Source organism: Planococcus citri, chromosome 5, assembly GCF_950023065.1.
Source record: "Planococcus citri chromosome 5, ihPlaCitr1.1, whole genome shotgun sequence".
Lineage (NCBI taxonomy): Eukaryota > Metazoa > Arthropoda > Insecta > Hemiptera > Pseudococcidae > Planococcus > Planococcus citri.
This window is the reverse complement of record NC_088681.1, coordinates 45,172,078-45,192,361: the sequence shown is the minus strand read 5'-3', so window position 1 is coordinate 45,192,361 and position 20,284 is coordinate 45,172,078. Positions and strand designations below refer to the sequence as shown.

General features: G+C 34.1%; 1 protein-coding gene across 3 annotated transcripts in view; it reads left to right on the top strand.

Annotated features, from left to right (window-relative positions):
• Positions 1–14,701: 14,701 nt before the first annotated feature.
• The window catches only part of LOC135846235 (cytochrome P450 4C1), a 37,472-nt gene continuing 31,889 nt past the window's right edge, over positions 14,702–20,284 (top strand). Inside the window, exons 1-2 of one of the 3 annotated variants that reach the window (XM_065365213.1) lie at positions 18,215–18,234; positions 18,425–18,463. In XM_065365213.1, the coding sequence (XP_065221285.1) occupies positions 18,230–18,234; positions 18,425–18,463 (44 nt within the window). In that variant the 5' untranslated portion in view covers positions 18,215–18,229. Of the gene's footprint in view, positions 14,723–18,214; positions 18,235–18,424; positions 18,464–18,759; positions 18,931–20,284 lie in introns of those variants that run through there. The other 2 variants (XM_065365214.1, XM_065365215.1) reach the window with 2 other exon arrangements.

Here is a 20,284-nt window from a genome sequence, read left to right as displayed (position 1 = left end):
AGGTCAAAAAATGAACAAATGTTATGATAATTTTTTTCCTTACTCTAAAATTGAAGAAGTTTTTGAAGTTTGAATGTTGTAAAAATGAAATTTTTATCAAATCGAAAATTGTTGAGCTTCAAAATCTTCTTAAATTTTAGAGTAAGAAAAAAAAATGATCTGAACAAAATTTGTTTACTTTTTGACCTAATACTTATTCATTTCCGCATTCATTTTTTTTTTCATCGTGATTTTCGCTCTAGAAAGGATGAAAAAAGAACTTTAGCACCTGTAATTTTAGTTGGAGCCTAAGGGACGTCCTCTCCACCGTTTCGGAGGGTCATCTCGAAATTCCAGGATTTTTGAAGTTGTAAATTCCAGAAAAAGTGAAAAAATTAAATTCCTTATTTTCAAAAAAAGTACCATGAGTAGTTTCTTCTTTTGTTTGTTTACAATTCATCGTCTGATGTATCTACATGATCACATCTGACTTGAAAACAATCTCAATTTGATTTTTTGGGGCCTTCAACAAGTTTTAAAATTCTTCCAGAAATTCCAAATCACTCTGGAAAGACAAAACATGAACTTTTGACACTTGTAACGTTGGTTTGTGCTTATTGGGCACTCCCATTGACTGTTTTCGTTAGGTATATAGGTATTTTTTTCATTTGAAAATTGTATTCTTTGTTTCACTTTTCCTGGAATTTACAAATTGTGGTCAAAAACTCACTTTTGAACTTTCCTACACTCTTGGGATTTTGTGGTAATTACCCAAAGTAGAGTCTAGAGAGTACATATCTAATAGGATGGGGTATCGTCGACTTTTTTTTTGGAAAATTATAGGAAAGATTGGATAAAAAGTTGTCGGATTAAGACCTCAAAAAACGACAGGAAAACTTTTGGATCCCATGGCTATGAACCATCACTTTGATTCGTGAGATCAAAAATCAGGCAAACATCAAACCTCAATTTTATCAAATTTTGACATTTTTCACGAAAAATACCTTTTGAATTTTCGAAAATTTACCAAAAATAGAAAAATGAAATTCTCCAGTCAAATCACTCTGGAAAGGCCACAAAATGTATGTACTTTGGCAACTACAAGATAACACTTTGGTTTATGCTTATTGGATACTACCTAGACCTACCTACAGGGTGGGGCGTTTTTGACAAAGTATTTTTCGGAAAATCGGAAAGGAGGTTCATAATCATAATTGCATGCTTTTGGGAATTAGGACACCGTTTTTGAAATTTTTTAAATTTTTACACAAATTTTGAATAATACGTCCAAAATTGTAATATTTTTGTAAGGTTGTGCAACACTCCTGGAATAGTGCAAAAAATGCAAGTATGATTAGGTAGCTTACTTCTAAGTGGAATTATCATCCAATTTTTTTCAAAAAGTCTTAAAATTTTAAATTTTGATAGAAATCAAACTATCCTCCGATTTTGAAAAAAAAAAAAATGTTGACTGAGAGACTCATTTCTTCCAACTTCTTCCTGCCGTCCCTCAAATTTTCTTCAAAATCTGTAAAACATACTGAGAGAAGGAGAATTGCATAGGTAGCCTAGGCTACATAAAAAATTTCATAATTTTCAGATAAAAGTGCTAATTCATTTTTCTCAGTGTTGTTTCAACAAAATCTAGTCTCAAAATCAGTAGGAAATTTGTTATCTTAGAAGCGAGAATGATCGGCGAAATAGATGCTTTTAGGCACGACTGTGTTGATAATTAATCTCATAAATATCACCTAAGGGAGGACATTTATGCGACTCCCAGCTAGCTCAGATGGGAGTTCTCTTGGATGATCAAACTGATTTCTAAGTCATCAAGTGTGCATAAATAATCAACATTTAAATATTATTTATGTACATAAGGTTTATTTTGAGAAGATATTCACTACATAGACTACATATATAACATATCGTTATATGTTATTAATTCGTTGAATGTGTTCTTATCTAAACAAATAGGCAAGTACTGAAGGTAAGGTACTCGTCCTGGCAAATCATGGCAATTATACTTGGAATTGATACCTTACTAACTACGTAATCTACAATAGTTATGTATGCGAAAAAGGTTCATGATGACGTGAGTGAGGAATCTATGCTCCATCCCTCACGTCTATTGACATCATCTATTAATTATGATAAAGTTATAATTAATATAGTGGCTGAGAGACCACCATGTAAGTATCTACTTACCAAACACTGCTCACTGTCACACCACCTCTTTTCCTTAGCCTACCCCAATAATAGTGGCTGTCGGTGGCTGCTTTACGAAGAGACACACGTAACACACGCTCTATCTGTTGATGTCTAGATCATCTAGATAGCCGCAAAAAGGAGATAAGAAGGTATTCGCGAACGATACAGAAAGTAATTACGTTAATTACTCGACCGGCGAATGAGTAAACCAATTTATAGAATTACCACGCTAGAAGTGGGTTAAACACGATTTATCGGTCTCATCGGGAGACTCAAGCATTTATTCGACACTATGTAGCACAATGCCACTTGATACCTTACGCTGCAGACGATAGAAAACAAGTGAGGATCGTGGCGGAATTCTCATAGAGAGTTGCCACGAGATCCGCACGATCTTGGATCACCCCTTTGGGTGGCAGGTGCTACTTGACATGATTTATGTGTAAAATACACCTATTGTCAAGTAGCTTAATGTAGAAATAGTTCCCACGTTACGACGATTCCCCTAACCAGGTAATCTTTCCGAGAATGTCCACCTAGAGGGTGAAGGCATATTACACTATATCAAATTCAATCAGGTAATCCTCGTTTCAATAATTTCTTCCCTTTTTAAAAAAAAATTCAAAATTTTCGAAAAGATATAAATTGCTTACAGCTGAAAATTAACTCGAGGGAATTCCTAACAAAAAACAGAAATGTGCCACCCTGTTCATCTGAAAATTTTTCGCTCAGAAAGCCATACACCTGAGTCTTCCAAAAACCCCCACTTCCCACGGCACTTTTAGGAAAGTCCATATGCTACACAGGCTAAATTATCTAACCCATTTTTGAAACATCTCATATCATATTTGACTTTACCTCGAACCAAATTCAACACCACGACATCGACGTAGTTCGGAAATTCAAAACGATGTATCGATTTACTCTCGTTTCTCACGTACACAAAAACTCAACCAAGGCCATAACCGCGAATCCATCTTGTACGAATCAAGAAGAACTTTATTTTCAATTTATAGAACGAGTCGCAGCGCAACAGTAGAAAAGAGAAAAAAAACACAACTCAACAAGGGAAACCCGAAAAATTCATAAAACAAAAAACCAAGTCTACCTTCTGTGTAAGTTTTTTTTTCTGCTTCGCTTTGCAACAGCACGAGAAGAGAAGTAAACGACTCACGCTGAATTCGAAGAAACGCGTTATCCAGCAAAAATACTTTATACTCGTAGGATGTTTCAAACATTAACTTGCTTCTTATGAACGCATCGGCAGGAAAAAAATATGGTAATAAATGCGTTAAGACGATATGAGCGAAAAAGGCTGATACAGAAAAGGAGAAAGAAAGAGAGAAAAAAAACAGCTACGCAAAATACATTACTGCTGAAAAATATATATAAGTCAGCATCTCGTGAATATCGGCAACAACCGACCTTGTCAACCCTGGGTGATGAATTGAATAGTAAAATAGGCAGCTTCCAGTTTCCACAATTTATCAAACTTTTCCGCTCTCCTATTCGCGCTTTTTCTTCGCCTTTCTCTCTTACTCTTTCTTTTTTACCATAATCAGAGATGAGAAAGAGAGTATGACGAACGTGTGCAAAAAACCAGCGCGGGTCTTTCTCCGCATAAAAGAAACTATCCAATTGCCTCTCTTTCTTAGACATTTTATGTCTTTAATATATTTTTCTTTTCAATATTAACCCCCTCTCTCCCGTAACCCCTTCCAGAGCTATGAGATACGTCAATCTTTTTCAAGCTAAGTACGATTTTTTTGGCCACAAATTCGTCTTTATTTCGGGGTGATTTTTTTTTCTTCGTATTTTTCAAATCTCGTACACCTCGTCACATCTTTGTTACTCGAAAAAAAGCTTCTTCGACGCCTAGTTAGGCATTGTTAAATTATTATATTTGTTTGTTATATTGTACTATTATTACAACGAGCCGTCCGTTTTTTTTTCTTTTTTTCCTCCTCGTTATCGTAAAAATGAATAATCGTCTTACGAAAGGCAAAAAAAACTCAAAATTGTATTTTCGAAGCTGCTTGTCGCGTAAATTACGCCTATTTTGCGTTTTATTTTTTTTTTTCGACATAATGGTAATAGAGACGATGGAGGTGCTTATGCTTACGTCAATAGTGAGTTGAATTGAAAAACATCGAATAATTATTATACAACTCATCAATTATTTTTCAATGATCATTGATGTTCGGTTGGTCTTACTATGCTCTAACTTATTCATCTTATAGGTATTCCATGACTGTGAGTCATTTTAACATTGACATTGACGAATTTTTCAAGGGTAAATTAAACGATTCAAAATGACCATGTTGACAATTTTTTTTTCAAAATGACCTAATATTTTTTTCAAATCATATTATTCAGAAGGACGCAGGCTTAAAATAGCCTTTAACGGTTTACAGAGGACGAAAAAAATCGACATCGTATAAAAAAAATCATCTTTTTTTGTGCCTGGATACCAAAGTATTGATTGGAATAAGCCGAAAAAGAACGCAAGCACACACTTGAGATTGTAAACATGAAAAAAATTGACAACTTGCAAGTTACAAACAAGATATTTTCATTTCTCCAAAAATAATACGCGATGGTAATTTTAGAAACCCTGAAAAAGAAAAATCCTAGAAATCAACAACTTTGACAACATTTTGCGCAAAAAAGTAACCATTTTTATAAAGTCTGTTTCTCGAAAAACAAAAAAAATGTCTCTGACTTTCTGTTATGAAATTTTTTGCTTTCCAATTTGAACCTTTGACTTTTTTGAAGCAAAATAAATCGTAATATCCCCAAAGTAAACTTTCATCCATTATAATAGATATCTACCCTACATCCATATTTTTTTGCGATTTTTTTTTTGTTGAAAAAATTACCTAAGGTACTGGTATTTAGTTTGAACATCACAAAAATTTGCTATCCTTTTCATAATTTGAAATGTAGGTACTTATTCTACATAATGAAGATGTAATTCACCCACATCAAATCCAGATTTTAAGCTGCTGAATTTGATTCATCAATTCTTAGCAAATTTTTGAAACATCGTAACAATATTCCATCGGTTCATCAACTTTTTGCATAAATTATTAATCACGAGATTATGGTCAGAAATTTGGTGCAAAAGCTGTTCTCTCTCCTCCTTCCCCCGAGTTAATTTCAATCATTTTTGAACTATGATTTTCTATAGAGCGTTCAGAAATTGTTGGAGGACAATGAACTTTTTCTGGAGACTCCAGATCAGCTCAGAAGTGGTTGTAGTAGAATTAGGGCAGTCGATTTGAATAATGGCAGGGGAAATTTCGAGTGATTTTCTAAAAAAATATACGATTTTGGATTTTTTTAAGGCAATAGTTGGATAAGAAGAGTTTTTTTGCCTCTAAAAGCTTTCGGCTTGATATTTGCATGGAAAGTTGGTACCACCAAGAAACTTTCGTGTGCAAATTTTTAGACCTCCTCTCTCTCCTCAGCTTCTCAGATATCTCCCTTTTTTTGAAATCACAATTTAAAACAAAATTCTAAGCCCCATACAAGCCTTTTTTTTCTTATTTTCAGTACGTTTGTGAGCATCTACATATAAGGAGTCACCCCATAAAAATTTTCGCCCCTGCTTTCATAATTCATATTTTCTCCTAAAAATGACGTTTTGGAACTTGATTAAATTTTTTCACCAACGGAAATCACGAAGTGGGCAATTCCACGTCAAATTGGACAAAAATTGCACGATAGGTTGCTGATTTTTTAATATCTTTTGCATATGTGTAAACTGTAGAGACAATTAAACGATGAATGCGCAAGCTGTTTGGTAGAAACAGAAAGTTTTTCAAAAATCATGGATCGAGATTTTACATGATTTTTTAGTCATATTTTATTCAAATTTTAAACACTAAAAGTGAAATTTTTTCGAAATTAAAAAATCCATTCTAAAAGTACAAACTTTTTGTTGGAGATAAGCTCAAGAAAAAATCGTGTTGTAACCGTTTTTTTGTTTTTTTTTTTTAATTGAAGAGTTAGCGAATTGGCGAGAAGTAGGTAGGTTGTATTTCAAATCTAATCAGAGATCAGTAGGGCTTTTTTTAAAAATGCTTATCAATAATACTCAGACACCAAAATCAAAATGTTAACCTACCTACCTATGTAGATATTCGCGCGAGGTAAGTATGATTAGTAGGACAATGAAAAAATGAAAAAAAAAAAACACGAGTTCATTTGGAGCAGTTTTTAAAGAATCATAAATTATTTCGACCTATCGATTCATCAAGAAGGAATATCTCTTTAATGAATTTTTCAACGAATGTTTCTCATCACAGTCATCACCCACCTTCCAGAAAGAAAATTTCTGTTGAAATCGCACCCATGCTAAAACACAGGCTACCTAAGTACCTAACCGAACATTAGTAAGCAAGAAAATCGAATGATAAATTTTAAAAAAACTCATTTTGTGACACTTATTAGAGCACGCCTTTCTTAATAAAGTATCAGACAATGAATCTTGAAAATCATCATTAGGTAAGTATTTGAAGACGAAAGTAGGTAATTCAAGATGGAGTGTATGTATTCTGAAAAAAATGAATTATTCATGATTAAGAAAGTGAAAAGTAACGTGATATTGAAAATTTCACGGATCAAATGAGTAGTGGTGTTCAAGTTCCCGCGTGTAAATAATGTTTCAAACTTGACAATTCGCGATTAGGTATAGCAATCCTCTTTTTCTTGAAAAAAAAATGCCGATTTTCTCAAGTGCGTGGAAAAAAATCGAAAATTACGTTTACATCGATGGGTTCAACCAAAGATACCAAAATGAAGAGACCAAATTTATTTTCGTATTATATTGCTGTTGCGGAGGGTTCTGTTTCGATACAAATGTCCGAACGAGATTCCGAAAATTCTGGATTATTTTCAATATCTTCAATTTGGTGTTGGTGTGCTCATCGATCGTATTTTACTTAATCAATGCACGGATCAACGATTATTTCTCTTTTTTTGTGATAACACCGCTAATGTTTGGCTCGCCGGCAAAACTCGGCATTTATCTTTGGACATTTCTCTGGAGAGATTCATTTTCCAAATTATTCGACTTTTTCGAAGATAAAGATGACGAATCCACTCAACCCATGCCATCGTTGAATGAGAGAGAAAAATATGCTTCATTTTACACAACGAATTTGAAAAAATTCAGAATCGAGATTGTTGTGGCAACGTTTGGTTTCCTGCTCTTGTGTACGATGATGATTGATTATGGAGCATATGTCAGTAAAGACGATTACATTATCTTCATTTACCCAATATACATCAGCACTGGCAACAAAACTTTGGCACTACGCATTATTGTTCGATTGATAGAAATTACAACTGTCGTGCCCGAGATGACCATTTCTTCAGCGTTTCCAATGTTCATTTTCATGATCACCGTCCACATATACAACAGATTTGAGTTCTTGAGTTTATTTTTACGAGAAACTTCGTACTCGGTTGTCCTGTGTATCGATGAAGTCCACAATTTGGAAATGGCCATGTATGAGAAACGTATACCGAGCAGTTTGACAAAAATCGACGAAATGAAAATTAAAAGGGCTCTAGCATTAGATGAACTCACCACAAAAACTATCTTCGTCATAAAACACCATCAAAGATTGTACTTGTGAGTAGACTATACATTACACTACATTTTAAAACGTTTTCGCAGTTTTGCTGGTAATTTTTTCAGAAATTCAGTAGGTATCTAAGAACAGGGGAATGACCTCGAGGAACGAGTATGGGGGTTGGTTGCTAGATATTTTTTCATTATTAATTCTACAAAAAAAAATTTTTGTGTGTGATATCTATGCAGGATTGCAAAATTATTCAGCGAGCAGTTGAGTATTATTTTATCCTTGAGTTACACGAGTTCTTACATCATAGCCATAAGTTTGGCATTTTTCGCCTTCTCGGTAAGTACCATCTCTCAAATCAATTTATGACTATTGTTCAGTGGGTAACTATAATTTCAAAAACAATCATTGATATTTTAAATGCTTTATTCCAAATAGATTGATGGAGCAAAATACAATCTCGAGATATTGGTAGTTTTCACTTCATCCTTGATCGCAGTAATGCTATTTGTATTATTTGACTGTTTCATTGGACAAATGTTCTTTGATATGGTACGCAAGTATAACAAAATAAATAAATAATAGCCTTCATTAGAACTATAGGTGATGTATAACATCATAAAGTAACAGAAAAAAAAAAAACGTTTCTTGAAATAATTGACAAACTCATAGTTCTAAGCCCATGTTATGGGAGAAGGCCTCTCTCAAACGCTGCCATTGGGCAGGTCACGAGCTACTCCCTCAAACTGATAGCCCAGTCAATATGCAATTTGACCCAAACATAATTACAAACAAAGGTTTTTTTGGTGAATATTGTCTAGGGTGGTGTGCTGAACAACATACTAAAAGTCCCTGCCCCTACCCCACGAGCTAACCCCCCCCCACAGTGGATCAAAGCCCCCCAAAATCAGTTTTTCATCAAGAACTCCTGAAATATTGAATTTTGAGTAAAATGAGCCCAGTGATCATTTCATCTCCTCCCCAATACCTATCAAATGAGCTATCGACCAACTCCCTAGCCTCAAGGGGGATGGCGCTACGACCCCTCAAAGTGATGTGATTTCAATGATTGTACATTTTATGATTTGGGACTTGTAACTTGTTTTAATTGATAAAATGAAGTCAAACTTGGGGAATGGGATTCTTTTGGGAGCTAGAGTTGACCTCTGGAGTGGGGAGGGTCAAAGTTGAAAATTACAGAAAGGTCATTTTTTTGGAGGGGCATAACATGACCCCAAATAGATGAAAAGGGTCCAAAATCATACCATCGGACAGTTCCCTATCTGTGATCAACATATCCAAATTTTAGTTTCCTAGGTCATCCCCACTCCTTTTAAGATGGAAAAAACCGAAAATAGGGGCAAAATAAGGGGGTTTTTAGCCTAATTCCGCTTTAAATGGGGTGGGGATGACCTAGGAAGCTAAAATTTGGATATGTTGATCACAGATAGGGAACTGTCCGATGGTATGATTTTGGACCCTTTTCATCAATTTGGGGTCATGTTATGCCCCTCCAAAAAAATGACTTTTCTGCAATTTTCAACTTTGACCCTCCCCACTCCAGAGGTCAACTCTAGCTCCCAAAAGAATCCCATTCCCCAAGTTTGACTTCATTTTATCAATTAGAACAGGTTACAAGTCCCAAATCATAAAATGTACAATCATTGAAATCACATCACTTTGAGGGGTCGTAGCACCACCCCCTTGAGGCTAGGGAGTTGGTCGATAGCTCATTTGATAGGTATTGGGGAAGAGATGAAATGATCACTGGGCTCATTTTACTCAAAATTTAATATTTCGGGAGTTCTTGATGAAAAACTGATTTTGGGGGGCTTTGATCCACTGTGGGGGGTTAGCTCGTGGGGTAGGGGCGGGGACTTTTAGTATGTTGTTCAGCACACCACTCTAGACAATATTCACCAAAAAAACCTTTGTTTGCAATTATGTTTGGGTTCGCCCATTTTTTTCTGCAATTTGCCTGGGCTATGACAGTTAAGATTGAAATTAAAAATTATGTCTCTCCATCCAGCTTTTCATCTCTCTTGTTTACGTTATGAGTACCTTTTTTTTTTTGCGGGAGTCTCCAGTGGTAACCAATAATTTATTGCTATGGTCCATCTTTGACCACTAAGCCTAGCGATGTATCGCCCGATACACCTGTTTAAATTTTTATTTTATTTTCTATTTTCTTTAATGATCAGAATTTTTTGAAAAAATAAATAAGTAAAATGTCAATTGAAATAGCTTGGCATCCTCAGTGAGACTGCGGAGCGGATATAAGTGAGATAAAAAAATTAGGTCATTGTGGTATTCAGAATTTTAAAAAACATAAGTAGGTACCTATGTACAATTCGATATATCGCACGTTAAGTACCTAGAGTATATACCTAACAATTTTTTTAAACATAAACTGGAATGGGGATTCCGAAATACCTAGTAGATACTGTGACCAAAAATCCAGATATTTTTACAACAACAAAAAATCACAAATAAATGAAAAAGTTTATAATGTAGGTAGAATCATATTCTACAGATTTTTTGCACTTCTAACTTTTTTTATTAATTTTTCAGAATGAAATCATTGAGACAGAGATTTTTTGCTGCCGGTGGTACCTTTTGGAACCGAAAGATCGTAAACTCATTCTCACTTTTTTGACCATCGTTCAACGACCAATAGCTCTGTACTTTAATCGAATATATAAAGCGAATTTATCATTATTTCCGACCACGGCAAACGACATTTACTCTCAAGTAAATGTACTTCGCACACTTCAACACAGGAAACGCTAATCCTGAGATTTGTTTTTTATGTATTCTATTCACTCGCACGTTTCAAGTTCTCAATTGCAAAATCGAATCACCTACCTATTGTAAATGATCAACTGAATGAAAATCGTGGCTTAATAATATTGTTATACGTAGGTAGGCTGTATTTAATTGCTAACGGATGATGTAGGAACTAGATTTCATTCGATAGCCATTCTATTTTATTCACTTATTAATTTCCACCTTTCAATCACTAAATCACCAGAATTAAGTATTGTAACAATCACTCTAATAAAACTAAAAATTTGAATACGATTTTCCATTCATTTAGAATTTGAACGAAACTATTTACCTACTTATGCGTTCAAAAAACGTAGATAAAGTAATACCTAAGAGAGCTGACAATAAACCGCAGTCTCAGCACAGCATCGTTGTTTCTCGTTTGAAATGTTATTCCCAATTTTCCCACATTATCAACTCCCCCTCCCCTCCTCCAAATACCACAGCCTGGCATTTACCAACTGATTCATCTTTGTAGCATATAGGTAAAGTGGGATAGAGAGAGAGAGAGAGAGAAAGAAGTGGGTTTCCCAAAAAAACGAATGAAAAACACGATGAGATAAAATAAAACCTTGCACTTTCTGGTACCTATTACACTAGGGTTTTATCAATAGAAAATCTTACACCAAAAAAGCTACGGACGCAGAAAATTTTTTCCAAAAAAAAGTATCAACTGCGAGTATACTCGTACTTGATACGAGGCGATGCAAAGAGGTACGTAGGACAGATTTTAGTAAAACAAAACACGACCGAGAGCAATTAATAATGGCAAAAGCGAGAATTGTTTTTCTTTTAGCCGTTTCAAATTAACTTCAATTTTAACTGCTATCTTCGTATAACATCTTTTACGTTCCATTAAAAATAAATTATGAGATGAAAAATCGAGTTTTGTTTTAGGTTTTTCTAGCCATAGCCGCCATTGTTGTGATAACAGTGCTTTGGCTCAGAGTTCAGAAATTCGAATTGACAAAAGTTGCGAAATTGCGATGTGGATCTCATCGCAACCATCCAAAGAGATGACGAATATTTATGATTTTGGACAATCAGCCCCATAATTACCGTTCAATTCAATATATCGAAGGTCAATTTTAAACCATGTTTTAAAAATTATTGTGGTCGTAGGTAATTCTTGAACGATTCCATTCGAATTTTCAATTCTTAACAAACAATTGATCATTTCGTTTTAGGCCTAAGTCCAAATCAATTTCATACATAATTCAAGGAAGATACTATGGGTTAGGTATCTACGTATTTAAACTTTCAAGCTCGAAATAATTCATATGTACCTATAGTTTGAATGATTCGTTCAAATATGTAGCACCTACCTAATTCATTGACGGAATGGATTCTATTATCTGTAGTGATGAAGGCTAAAATATTTTTGAATCATTTACAAAGGGACGAGATAGGCTACCAAGGCAAGCATCCATTTGAATTTTTAAAAGTTGAAAATGTTCAGTAAAAAATCGATGAAATGACTTTTAAGAAACAAGTATGTAGGTAGTTGTAAATTCCCGGTCCGAAGTTTTAATCTCTCACTATAGAAGAGATTGAAAATATTAAAATTTTCAAAATGTTTGAAAAATTGAAAATTGTTTGTTTGAAATATGGCTACTCCCTCACCAGCACAACCCCCCCGCCCCCCCCCCCAACAATAAAAAATATATGTGAAATGGAATTTTCGAGTCATTTTGAAAACGATAGTGGCGAAAACGAAAAATCGGAACAGAATTTTACTCACTAAAAAAGTATGTCACTCAAACCTCACAGATCTCAGAATTACATTTTGAGCTGCCAAAGATTGATTTTTTAAATTTGGGCAAATTTTTCAAAATGATGGTCCCACAAAAAAAGTACCTAGATGAATAATATAGGGGGATAAAAATCTGAAACTCGGTTTATATCCTGAAATTGATCCCTCATCAAATCTATTGTCCCCATTTTCAAGCTGATCTAAAGCTTCTAAAAAAGAGTTTACTTCTCTCCAGCACTTTCAAATCGCTCCAAATGACAATGTAATCCACTTCGGCAGCTGGAAATTTATTTTTGCCATGAAGTTGACAATATCTTAGAACGCAATAGTGCTAATTTCAAAAAATCGAAAAAAATTTTCAAGTTTTTGGCTATATTTTCGATTTTTTGAAATAGGCAAAAATTGTCCAAAAATTGGAAACACTGCGTTCTAAAATATTTCCTCAGTTTTAGAAATTATCTTTCAATATTTTGTCATGTAATTAATGGGAAATATTTATCAAGAAAACGTTTTTAAAATAGGTACGAATTTATCGAAAAATGAGCGATTTGAAAATTTTCAACCGCTCTTTAGAACTCTTAAAGTTTGTCTTGGATGCGAAAAAACCAAGATTTTATCTAAAATGACCTCTCTTTGAGAGTCCAAATCTTCCCTCCAGGGGTACCTACGGAGCTAAAAAAATTTGTGGGTAACTTTAAACTCAAAATGAAGCCTCTGCTGAATTTGCTCGTACAAAATCGATCCTCATCTAGCAACTTTGCACGTTAAAAGAAAAAAGGCACAGCAGGCCGAAAAAAATTCAAATTCAATATCCACTTCTTTTTGAAGCCTCTGCTGCACTGTGGTACTTGGTTGCTAACTCGTATACAAACGAACGATGAAATATAAATCACTTTTTTCAACAAATTGAAAAACGTTTTTCTAGAGCATTTAGTGTACGAAATAAAATAGAGAAAGAGAGAAAAAAATAAAAAGTTGAAAGTTTACCGTCAATAAAAAATTACTTATTCCGTCCGGGTTTGCCTCACTGTACTCCTTTCTATCCCATCTTTCTCCTCTCATACCCCATCGTTCACATCTCATCGTCAAATGCAGACCTAGAATAAAATACGCGAAAAGTTCGATATTTGGCTCGGTTGTCGTTTGAACTGCGGATTAAGTGATAAAGTTTATATGTACTTACGTGAATGAATGCGAAGAAGAGGCAGAGGGTGAAAATATAAGGTCCCGTGAAACATACAAGCAGATGAATTTCAAATCACACCTACCTACGTTTCATTTTACGGTGAATGGTCAAATTATGTCGAACAAATAATTATCAACTTATGCGAGTGTGGAAAAGGAGTACAATAATGATGGTGGACAATCTGGACAGAATATTCGTATTCCTCATCGTGAAGTCAGCTGCGGTGCAATATTCTCGAATTAGTAATATTTTCACGAGTCGTAACTCGTAACTTCCAGGAGACCACAAGAAATGGGGATTTATCAAGTGTACTTTCTTAAAGTTAAAAGTTATGACCTTAATCGAGAAATAAGAATTATTCCATATGCTTCTCTAGGAAAAATACGAACAAATTATAGCAAAATGAAAAACTCGTATCAATGATTTGAGGTCAAGAGAATACAGCTACGAAATTATGACGTTGGAATCTCTACCTACCTAATTTTCCGGACATCTAATTGAATAAAATTTAAGAACAGAGGCAGCGACTATTAATTGACAGAATTGATAAAAATTCCATTACCAGAGTACCAGACGAATCCTTTGTTAAAACTAATATAGGATAGGCCTATGCAATACATATTAAAAGAGGTTTCGTCTGACGAAAAAGTCTTCCTTAGTTTTCATATCAGTTCTCTCGTCTTTATACCTACTCTTTAAAAGATAATGCTCGCTGCTATTATTTCGCTGCTGGCCGGTAATGAAATGATAATACTATAAAGACGTAACCATAGAGCATAGACCACAGAAACCAAACCTTATATAGTTGGTAGATTTATGCCTTAAATTTATATAATACCGCGTATAGAAAATGGCAACGAAAATCTCCACAGATAACTCGCTATTCGCCAAAAAGTTTTAATGGTAGTTCGCTGTTTTTTACTATATCAGTGCGGTTTTTTTGCATTTAGAATAAATTTAATTTAAGCCAAACTTTAACCGCGAGTTGCTGCTTAAGATATCGAAGTTCGGGATAAATTAAACGAATTAAAATCTCTAAATCAAAGATATAAAATCCGAGCTAATCGTCGCGGTATCGTTTTAAATCAAATTCTAGTCTCTTTTGTGAAAAGTTTCAGCGTGGAAAAAGGGTGCAGAAGTGCAGAAGTGAAATGAAGCCAGGTAATATTTGGAGATGGAGTAAGTAGCAAGTAAAAATTAAAATTTTTTTTTCAAAGTACTCATAAGTATTTAAAAGTCAGACAAAATATTGTGAAATTAAATTAGTTTAAATTCATCAAATTTCTCTTCAACTTTATAAAGGTCCAAGATAACATTGCAAATTCAACAACTAATTTTTTTCCCGAGTTTTTGAGAGTTCGCCATAAATATTGAATGCCGTTTTTTTGTCTTTGAAATTATTCTAACTAATCTGATGTCAAAAATTTTTCAAGATTTTTTTCAAGTAAATTTTTGCAAAATCAGGTGCCATAATGATTAGGAAGGAATTTTAAAAATTGGAAATTTACCTATCCAATCATTTCCAATTTTTTAACAGTTGGGCGTAAAAATCCAACAAAATATCAGCGTCACGTAAATTTCAAACTGACCCCGGCCAAAAAAAATGTTCATGTCAAAATCTGAAACTCGCTTTAAACATCTAAGTTGCCTCCTTCCCCAACTCGATTTCCACCATTTTCGAGCCGATTTGGACCCTCCCTTCCCATTGAATTTTCTCCAGCAATTTCAAATTACTCGGGAGCTGAAAATTAAATTCTGTCATAGGTAAGTTTCAATAACTTATTCTGAATTCTATCAGCGCAGATGAATTGAAAATTCAAGGTGGAAGTCGAAAAATGGAAATAAGTACTTACCTAAGGTATTTTTTTACAAGTTAGAAATCTCAAACTTTGAAATTTTCGAGATTATCTGGAGCCTTCAGTCAGGACTTTACTTTTCTTTTTACCTTATTTCAAATCGCTCGATTGGCAGTTTAATTAATGTACTTCTCATGAATTGGAAAATCTTGAATAAAAAAATCCCAAAGTCGTAAATTTAATCAATTAATTACTTACACGAAACTTTTTCTACGCTCTCCTATAAAGACTTCTCATTCCATCATAGCATGTCTTAAAGGCCCATTTTTATGGGTGCTAAAAAATGAACGTCGAGTGCCTGCCTGCCTGGAATGATCCAGTTTTTTAAATTGACAATTTTGGAACTTTTTCAAACTTGGAGATTTTCTGACTTCCTGGCTTCACAAGTCGTCTGTCGAGCCTATTAAGGTCATTGACCCGTGTGTCTGGAATCTCAAAATCATAGACCAACCTGTCTATCCTCCCAAGGTCGTCTGTCTGTCTGTCTGTCTGTCTGCCTGTCTGTCTGTCTGTCTATCTAGTCTCTTATAAGATCATTGACCCATCAGTATGACTTCTCAAGGTCGTCTGTCTGTCTGTCTGGCTGGCCTGTTAAGGTTACTGACCTACCTCATACCTGTCTAGCATCACGCGGTTGCCTATCTGCTTGTCTGGTCTCTCAAGGTTGTCTACGTGCCAATCTGGCTTCCCAATGTTGTTTGTCTGTTCTCTGAAGGTCGTTGACCTGTCTGTCGAGATTCTCAAGGTAGTCTGTCTTCTTGTCTGGCCTCTTAAGGTCACTAACCTGTACTTGTCTAACCTCCCAAGGTCGTCAATCTGCCTGCCTGGCCTTATCTCAAGGCCATTGAAACGTCAGTATGGCTTCCCAAGGTCGCCTGACCGACCTCATAAGGTCATTGACCCGTGTCTCTGGACACTCAGGGGCACTGCTCCACCTGCCTAGTCTCCTAAGATGGACTGTCTGCCTGTCTGGCATCTTTTAAGGTCATTGACCCGTCTGTCTGGCCTCTCGAGGTCATTAGCCCATCTATTTGGCTTCTCAAGGTCAATGACCCCATCTGGGTGACCTCTGATGGTAGTTTGTGTACCTATTGAGAATTTCAACAATTTTTTACTTCAAGACTTCGCGCTTATGTAAAAGTCCACTTAAATACAAGTAAAAATTTCAAATATTGGCAATTTTTTTCAACTCGAAGTTGACCACGATCACAGTTTCTGAAATAACTTGAAATTGTAGGAGAAAAGTCAACTTATGCTGGTGCTTCCAGATCGGCTCGAAAATGGTGAAAATTGATTCGAGGGATCGACTTACTTTATACCTGAATTGATAATCTAATAATTTCATTCATTTTCAAAAATTTTCCAAAATAGAAAAATGAACTAGGTACGTAAATCTTCAGCTCAAAATTTGATTCGTAGAGCTTGGTGATGTGTTCTATTGCTTGAATATGTAATTTCATTCCTAATTTCTTTTTTATTCAGTTTCAATTTTCCATACCAATCCTTTATCTAGGTAAGTAAACATAGGTATAAATTATCAATCGATTTTTTTCAACTCGAGTAGGTACCTACCTATCTTTACGTACAAATTGAATCATTTAAACGGTTCGTAATTTCATCGATATTTTTGTTACAAAATATTAAAATTATTCAAGTTTAGTGTTTTTTTTTCTTAATTTTAAAATTGTGTTCGATGAAATCCTGAAATCTTTCATAAAACTCGAAAATAGTTAGTCTATGATTTGGTGGCAACTCTAACATTTTCCTACATATTTTCAAAAAAAAAAAAAAAGAAGAAGAAGAAGAAATCTGCTATAGCAACTATGAATTGGAATCTCCTTTTCCCTTGCATTTTAAAAATAAAAATCTGCAGGTACTTGGGGAAAACGATAACAAAGCTTGTGGTTGCGGCAGGCGGCAGCCTTGCTAGCTAAAGATAGTTTAACTACTTTGTTTTTCGAAGAAAGAATAATTGATTTTTTCAATGCCATAAGGGTGCTAAAAAAATACTAAATTTCTTTCGCGAATTTCTTCGTGGATTTTCCATTTAAAAAGCTCATAAAGCTCCAAGCACTAGGTACATAATTATGATAACGGAGCAAAGAAAGGTGGAAAAAATGAACTCATTCTACACTAGCCAATAATCAATTGAACCATTTCCGAAAAAAAAAAAAAAAAAATACACAGTGATGAGGAATAAAGTGAGGTTTTTGAACAATTTCTAATACAAAGTGGCAATTTGAATAAAACAAAAGTTAAAGTCTACGTGACCACATACGACATATTATATTTTCCAAAAAAACTGATAGGAAAAAAAATGAGCAAAATTTCATTCCAAATGATAAGCTTTTCAAAGTGACGAGAGAACTCGAACCTTGCCATTCAGGCAGATAATTCGTGTCTTATTAAAGTGAACGATTCGCCGTTCAATACAGCGTTTTAGATACTGGGTCAAAATTAATTTGATATTTGAACCTCATAATTCGTAAATTAATTTGGAAAATTTCGATGCAATTATCTTATCGTATTAGAATCCAATACATTTAAATACAAGCAGCAACAACAAAACGTGTAAGCTCAAGTGTTACATATTGCAAAAAAACATTTTAGGACAATGTCGTCGTCTTTTAGACACCTAATTTTCATAATGTATCCGCTTTAGTTTATCACAAATAGTTGTATTTATGACTGATACTGTTGAAGGCACACCATTTATGTTACAGCTGCTCATATATCGAAAAGATAATTTTCGAAAACTTTACGTCACCGAAGGTCATCGTTGAAAGCGCCGAAAAAAAATACGACCATAACACAACATAGGTATAACCATATGAGGTATCTACATATACGTGGAAATATTTACTCAACTAGTGATAAATGTGAAAATTATGATATTTGACGTTACGTCTTTGGCAAAAGTAACCATAGTGAAATGAATTAGAGAATGAAATAATTTTAAATTTGTGCATTTAAAATTAGATACATACTTGTGCAATAAGTGTGATAATTTGCTCGTGTTTTATAGTGCAATAAAAATGGCAGACCTAATTTATGCGATGTTCAGGTACCTACTTTCATGTTCAAAATATACCTATACCTACTTAAAGTATAACTTTAGTTTAAACAAAAAATGTTTCGAATTCGTAAATAATCACAATGCAATCGTATCCATCTCTTATTATCTATTATGGTAATTAAAAAATCATCAAATATCAAAGTGAAAGCTGATGCATCATATTCGAAAGACCATAAAATTAATCAGATAAAAGTCCAATTCTCTTTTTACCCAATTAATTAAGAACCCGGCAAAGAAAAAGGTTAAAGCATTTCATTTCAAGGGTAAATCAACACGAAATTTAACGCTTTTATAAATTCATATCTTTAATCCGGCCGCCATTCGCGAGTTGAGTTCATCTCAAGCATATCTCTCGTCGAATACATTTTAAGAAATTTGTTGTTACCTACATAGTTTAGTGTTAGTGATATAATATTTTATACCCTCGGTAGATTTGCAGCATAAAATTAATTCAGGTAGGTTAGCATTTCAATTACTCGAGTTTATAATAATTTCCTATTTTATGAAAAATTCTCCGTATTTCTAATTCGCGAATGAAAAATTCTTCTCCAGTGTAAGAGTTATTTCGCGTTTATAGTACCAGATATGAATTGAACGTAATAATTTAACTCGAATGTTATTTTCACGTAGTTCTATAAACGACGGTTACATTTATCAATGTAATATTTTATATCTTTCGCCAATATAGTCAAAGATATACGATATCGTAAAGAATACTATTTCACGAAATGTTACAGTTTGAGCAATAACAACGTTACCATATCAGATAAACGGCTTCAATTTGTCTTAATATCCACTGCAAAAAATAACCTTATAAGTTTAGGTACGTGTCGATGCGAAAAACCACCGGCATCGGCAATTCATTCGTTTGTGTAATAAAAATAATGCATTTCAATTTTACCATCGCGAATTTCTCAGCTACTAGTAAAATATAAAATGATGCATTTCAAGGTGAATACGACTGCATAATATTATGGAGTTCAATGTTGGAAATGATTTTGAAAAAGGAGCGATGGGGGTGTTGAGGTAAAGTAGGTGTTAACGAGCTGATTGCTACCTATTTTGAAACCTAAAAAAAAAGCAAATTGATAGGTAAGAAATGAAAATTCAAGGAATGCATAAATTTTCTCAGCTAAAAATGATAATGAGGGCTGATGTGTCTTAAAATTTTGAAAAAATTATAATCACCCACAGATATTTGAACTCTTTAAAGAAAAAGTTGAGAATATGAGAGAATCAATCCCGAGTAAGTATCTAGGTAATGGAGGTTTACTTTCGAAGAAGAGAAAATGGCTGTTCTTGACTTGTAAAAATATAATGCCATTTTCTACCACAAAATTGAATGACGAATAGAGATATCGGAAATCGAAAATTTTTACCATAAGTAGGTAAATGTTTTCAACGTTTTGAAAGTACCTGTAAATAAATTAACTCTATGGTTTTAGGCAGAGAATTTTTTTATAAAAGTAATGCTAATCTTTTTTCGATACACGCACTTTTTTGTCATTAGACTTTCAGAACCTTGAAAAAATGTATGGTAGCAGTCTAGAGTCTACTTATCTACTTTAGAATTAGCCTCAATTCATGAAGTAGGTAATGATGATTTTCACCTTGCCATAAACTCGTTCATTTTGTGTTGTTGGATATGGGTTAAAAATAAAAACAACTTACTTCGCAGATTTTAGAATTTAAAGACCACTTCCTCCAACCAAGCCATTTTCGCCACTTCTTAAAATTGACACATTTTCACCTCGATTCATTTACCTATGTTTATTCATATAAGTATTATCTACGAAATTTTTTCAAAAA